Source organism: Girardinichthys multiradiatus, chromosome Y, assembly GCF_021462225.1.
Source record: "Girardinichthys multiradiatus isolate DD_20200921_A chromosome Y, DD_fGirMul_XY1, whole genome shotgun sequence".
NCBI classification, from domain to species: Eukaryota; Metazoa; Chordata; class Actinopteri; order Cyprinodontiformes; family Goodeidae; genus Girardinichthys; species Girardinichthys multiradiatus.
Window position 1 is genome coordinate 10,634,826 of NC_061818.1, and position 6,000 is coordinate 10,640,825.

A 6,000-nucleotide genomic window follows, 5' to 3' on the forward strand; every position below is an offset into this window, starting at 1 on the left:
AAGTGAGACAAAAATAATCTACCTACAAGCTGCATAAGTTAAACTAACTTTGACTACACATATACAGATTGTAACATTGAGTATTTTTCTGTATATAACCAGCTTAATTTCACTGATTCATTAGTTTTAATGCACATTTCCTGACCTTTTGTGAAGGCAGATCAAAGTGATCTGGAATTTTAGATGTTTCCAAACCCTACAAGGATGAACTGATAGGATAAATGGATAAAAGGATCACTTTAAGGGGTTTCAATACATTTTTGAGGTTAGAAAACTGTTGAGTATTTTGGTATATGTTAATACACTGAAGCAACTGTTAAATAACGTATGCATCCATTTTTAACCATTTGTTCTTCCCTTGTTGTTTTATGTTTTTTCAGATCATAGTTAATTTGAGTTTTTGAAGGTCCGGAAATCCTCTTATGACAGCAAATTACAGTCGATGGGTGCATAGTTTTTAGGATGCTTTGTTCTGTGATTCATCTTTTAAGTGCTAATAACAGTCCTGTGCATCCCATAGATACTCTATTTACAAAGTTACCATTTCATTTAGAAACGTCTGCCCTGCTAAACTTGACTCACACCCCTTGAATTCTTCTGCATTTAGTTTCATTACAACCGCATTATAACCAAAAACCTCAAGATTCTTTCTTGGTATTTATGTGATAAAGCAACACAAGGTAGTGTTTAAGTTTGAGGTTGAAGGAAAGGAATGCATGGTTGCCAAATATGTGTTTTTTTACAGATGAAATTCTGAAGTGTGTTCTCTTTAGCCCCCTTTACTCTGATACCACTGAATAAAATCTAGTGACACCAGATGCCATCAAAGTCACCTACGTTGTAGGCAGAGTGGACTTGTGTATAGTTTATTCTTGGTATAAATCAGATGTTCTGTAAAGTCTTCAGAGGTTTCTTAGAGAACATTAGAGGACAAACGGCATCATGAAGACCACGGAACAAAACAGGCAGGTCACTGAGGAAATTGTGGAGAGCTTGAAAGCAGGGTTAGGTTAGGTTATAAAATAATTTCCCATGCTTTGTACATATCACACAACACAGTTCAATCCATCATCTGTAAATCTGTAAAGACGATGGACCAACTGGTAATCTACCAAAAAATGATCGGCCACCTAAACTGACTGGCTGGGCAAGGCTGGGCATTTCAGGTTTTCCCAAGGAAACATTGAAACGACGCAGCAAACATTTGGAAGAAGGTGCTCTGGTCATCTGAAACTAAAATAAACTTTTTGGCCAACATGCTTTGTGTGGTGGGACACTATGCCAACACATTAACCTTACACACCATCCCCACAGTGAAACATGGTGGTGGCAGTAGCATGCTTTAAATCAGATTGTCAATCTCTGTGCCAGAGTTGATTCACACAGATGCCCTTCATTCAGTGAGATTTTTCTTTATTCCAAAGGAGAACAGGCCAAAATGTTATTGTCTTGATGTGCAGAGCTGATGGCGACAAACTCAAAGTCTTGAAGCTTTAATTACAGTAAAAGGTGCTTCTCCTAAATATTTCCTCAGAGGGTCTGAATACAAATGCACACCCCACTTGTCATATATTTATTTGAGAAGAAAAAAGGCCAAAATCATATAAATATTTTTTGCAGCAAATGTCTTATTTTCGATCACAGTGATGTGCTTGTCATAAAATCTCAATAAAATACTTAGAATCATCAGGTTGTAGCCTGACAGAATGTGGAAAACAACTCGTACTAAAACATGTAGACTGCACATTACTACTTTAGTCTGTAACAATATTATTGCTAGTTTTAAGCTGTGTGGTATAATTATTTTCATTGTTAAACTGTAACAACTCTTTAAACACGAACAGTTGCATTGGAAGAGGGAAAACCTTGGTGGAAAATCATCACGATGACGAAGACTTCTCTTAATTCAGCATCATGAAAATAGCTGGTGCTTCACTAAAGTGCCTTCAATCCACCACCTCCACCTCTTCTCCCATGATAAGGGGACAAAGGTTTTTATCATGGTTAAAGTTCTGCTTCTTACGTTTTTGTTTTTCATCATCTTCTCCTTCCAGCATCGAGGGAGAGTACGTGCCAGTGGAAGGCGACGAAGTGACCTACAAGGTCTGTGTCCTTCCTCCCAAACATGAGAAGGTACAGGCGGTGGAGGTGAACATCACCCACCTGAAACCAGGAACTAAGCATGAGACCTGGGGAGGACAGGTCATCAGCAGCTGAGCATGCTGTCCTCACTGGACCATTAAAGTTAATGTGAATGAAGTTTATATCCCAACCATCTCATACTTGCGTATTGAAGTGTGATCAGCCGCTTGTGCCCCTATCGGCCGGCGGTTAGCTAGATCCTGGACATAACCCAGTTTTCTTTAAAATGATTTTAGGTCTTGGTTTGACTTGTGTGGAACTGGACCGAAGCTATCATTATTACTGTGAAACTTCCCTGAAGTGCATCTGGAAGTGTTTGGAATCTTGAAACACTGAAGAAAGTGTTGGTGTTTCTGAATAAATGCTGTTGTAGCTTGATTAGTGAACTGGTTTCTGCACATCGTTGTGCCTATTTTACCCAGAAACGCTGCAGTTTTTTGTGCCTACATACAGTACAGACCAAAAGTTTGGACACACCTTCTCATTCAAATAGTTTTCTTTATTTTCATGACTATGAATATTGTAGCTTCACACTGAAGGCATCAAAACTATGAATTAACACATGTGGAATTATATACTGAACAAAAAAGTGTGAAACAACTGAAAATATGTCTTATATTCTAGGTTCTTCAAAGTAGCCACCTTTTGCTTTGATCACTGCTCCACACACTCTTGGTATTCTGTTGATGAGCTTCAAGAGGTAGTCACCTGAAATGGTTTTCCAACAGTCTTGAAGGAGTTCCCAGAGATGCTTAGCACTTGTTGGCCCTTTTGTCTTCACTGTGGGGTCCAGCTCACCCCAAACCATCTCGATTGGGTTCAGGTCCGGTGACTGTGGAGGCCAGGTCATCTGGCGCAGCACCTCATCACTCTCCTTCTTGGTCAAATAGCCCTTACACAGCCTGGAGGTGTGTTTGGGGTCATTATCCTGTTGAAAAATAAATGATGGTCCAACTAAACGCAAACTGGATGGAATAGCATGCCGCTGCAAGATGCTGTGGTAGCCATGCTGGTTCAGTATGCCTTCAATTTTGAATAAATCCCCAACAGTGTCACCAGCAAAGCACCCCCACACCATCACACCTCCTCCTCCTCCATGCTTCACGGTGGGAACCAGGCATGTAGAGTCCATCCGTTCACCTCTTCTGCGCCGCACAAAGACACGGTGGTTGGAACCAAAGATCTCAAACTTGGACTCATCAGACCAAAACACAGATTTCCACTGGTCTAATGTCCATTCCTGGTGTTCTTTAGGCCAAACAAGTCTCTTCTGCTTGTTGCCTGTCCTCATCAGTGGTTTCCTAGCAGCTATTTTACCATGAAGGCCTGATTCACACAGTCTCCTCTTAACAGTTGTTCTAGAGATGTTTCTGCTGCTAGAACTCTGTGTGGCATTGACCTGTTCTCTAATCTGAGCTGCTGTTAACCTGCGATTTCTGAGGATGGTGACTCGGATGAACTTATCGTCCGCAGCAGAGGTGACTCTTGGTCTTCCTTTCCAGGGGCGGTCCTCATGTGAGCCAGTTTCTTTGTAGCGCTTGATGGTTTTTGCGACTGCACTTGGGGACACTTTCAAAGTTTTCCCAATTGTTCGGACTGACTGACCTTTATTTCTTAAAGTAATGATGGCCACTTGTTTTTCTTAACTTTTTTTTTTTTTTGCCATAATACAAATTCTAACAGTCTATTCAGTAGGACTATCAGTTGTGTACTGTATCCACCTCCTGCACAACACAACTGATGGTCCCAGCCCCATTTATAAGGCTTGAAATCCCACTTATTAAACTTGATAGGGCACACCTGTGAAGTGAAAACCATTTCAGGTGACTACCTCTTGAAGCTCATCAACAGAATACCAAGAGTGTGTGGAGCAGTAATCAAAGCAAAAGGTGGCTACTTTGAAGAACCTAGAATATAAGACATATTTTCAGTTGTTTCACACTTTTTTTTGTTCAGTATATAATTCTACATGTGTTAATTCATAGTTTTGATGCCTTCAGTGTGAAGCTACAATATTCATACTCATGAAAATAAAGACAACTCTTTGAATGAGAAGGTGTGTCCAAACTTTTGGTCTGTACTGTACAGGTCCTTCTCAAAATATTAGCATATTGTGATAAAGTTCATTATTTTCCATAATGTAATGATGAAAATTTAACATTCATATATTTTAGATTCATTGCACACTAACTGAAATATTTCAGGTCTTTTATTGTCTTAATACGGATGATTTTGGCATACAGCTCATGAAAACCCAAAATTCCTATCTCACAAAATTAGCATATTTCATCCGACCAATAAAAGAAAAGTGTTTTTAATACAAAAAACATCAACCTTCAAATAATCATGTACAGTTATGCACTCAATACTTGGTCGGGAATCCTTTGGCAGAAATGACTGCTTCAATGCGGCGTGGCATGGAGGCAATCAGCCTGTGGCACTGCTGAGGTCTTATGGAGGCCCAGGATGCTTCGATAGCGGCCTTTAGCTCATCCAGAGTGTTGGGTCTTGAGTCTCTCAACGTTCTCTTCACAATATCCCACAGATTCTCTATAGGGTTCAGGTCAGGAGAGTTTGCAGGCCAATTGAGCACAGTGATACCATGGTCAGTAAACCATATACCAGTGGTTTTGGCACTGTGAGCAGGTGCCAGGTCGTGCTGAAAAATGAAATCTTCATCTCCATAAAGCTTTTCAGCAGATGGAAGCATGAAGTGCTCCAAAATCTCCTGATAGCTAGCTGCATTGACCCTGCCCTTGATAAAACACAGTGGACCAACACCAGCAGCTGACACGCCACCCCAGACCATCACTGACTGTGGGTACTTGACACTGGACTTCTGGCATTTTGGCATTTCCTTCTCCCCATTCTTCCTCCAGACTCTGGCACCTTGATTTCCGAATGACATGCAGAATTTGCTTTCATCCGAAAAAAGTACTTTGGACCACTGAGCAACAGTCCAGTGCTGCTTCTCTGTAGCCCAGGACTGGGGAATGCAGCACCTGTAGCCCATTTCCTGCACACGCCTGTGCATGGTGGCTCTGGATGTTTCTACTCCAGACTCAGTCCACTGCTTCCGCTGGTCCCCCAAGGTCTGGAATCGGCCCTTCTCCACAATCTTCCTCAGGGTCCGGTCACCTCTTCTCGTGCAGCGTTTTCTGCCACACGTTTTCCTTCCCACAGACTTCCCACTGAGGTGCCTTGATACAGCACTCTGGGAACAGCCTATTTGTTCAGAAATGTCTTTCTGTGTCTTACCCTCTTGCTTGAGGGTGTCAATAGTGGCCTTCTGGACAGCAGTCAGGTCGGCAGTCTTACCCATGATTGGGGTTTTGAGTGATGAACCAGGCTGGGAGTTTTAAAGGCCTCAGGAATCTTTTGCAGGTGTTTAGAGTTAACTCGTTGATTCAGATGATTAGGTTCATAGCTCGTTTAGAGACCCTTTTAATGATATGCTAATTTTGTGAGATAGGAATTTTGGGTTTTCATGAGCTGTATGCCAAAATCATCCGTATTAAGACAATAAAAGACCTGAAATATTTCAGTTAATGTGCAATGAATCTAAAATATATGAATGTTAAATTTTCATCATGACATTATGGAAAATAATGAACTGTATCACAATATGCTAATATTTTGAGAAGGACCTGTATGTATTGAATCATGTTTGGGTGAAATAAAGGATTTTCAACAGTTCCTGTCCTGTTTATACTGCTTGTTGTTTTCATAGACAAGTTGTATATGATTTTGTTTTTTAATATCTAGTATATCTCAGTACCACACACTTTACTATTTTGTAATATTGTTTCATATGAAATTGGCATAGAAAAAAGTTGAAAATTAATGTTCCTTTCAGAT

The 6,000-nt window shown here is 40.6% G+C and overlaps 1 protein-coding gene across 3 annotated transcripts in view; it reads left to right on the forward strand.

The window, feature by feature from the left end:
- The window catches only part of LOC124864032 (calcium-regulated heat-stable protein 1-like), a 28,455-nt gene extending 25,935 nt beyond the window's left edge, over positions 1-2,520 (forward strand). For 2 of the 3 annotated variants that reach the window (XM_047358637.1, XM_047358636.1), the window contains exon 5: positions 2,055-2,520. In XM_047358637.1, coding sequence (XP_047214593.1) covers positions 2,055-2,217 — 163 coding nt within the window. In that variant the 3' untranslated portion in view covers positions 2,218-2,520. The remainder of the gene's footprint in view (positions 1-2,054) is intronic. The other variant, XM_047358638.1, reaches the window with a different exon arrangement.
- Positions 2,521-6,000: the final 3,480 nt, after the last annotated feature.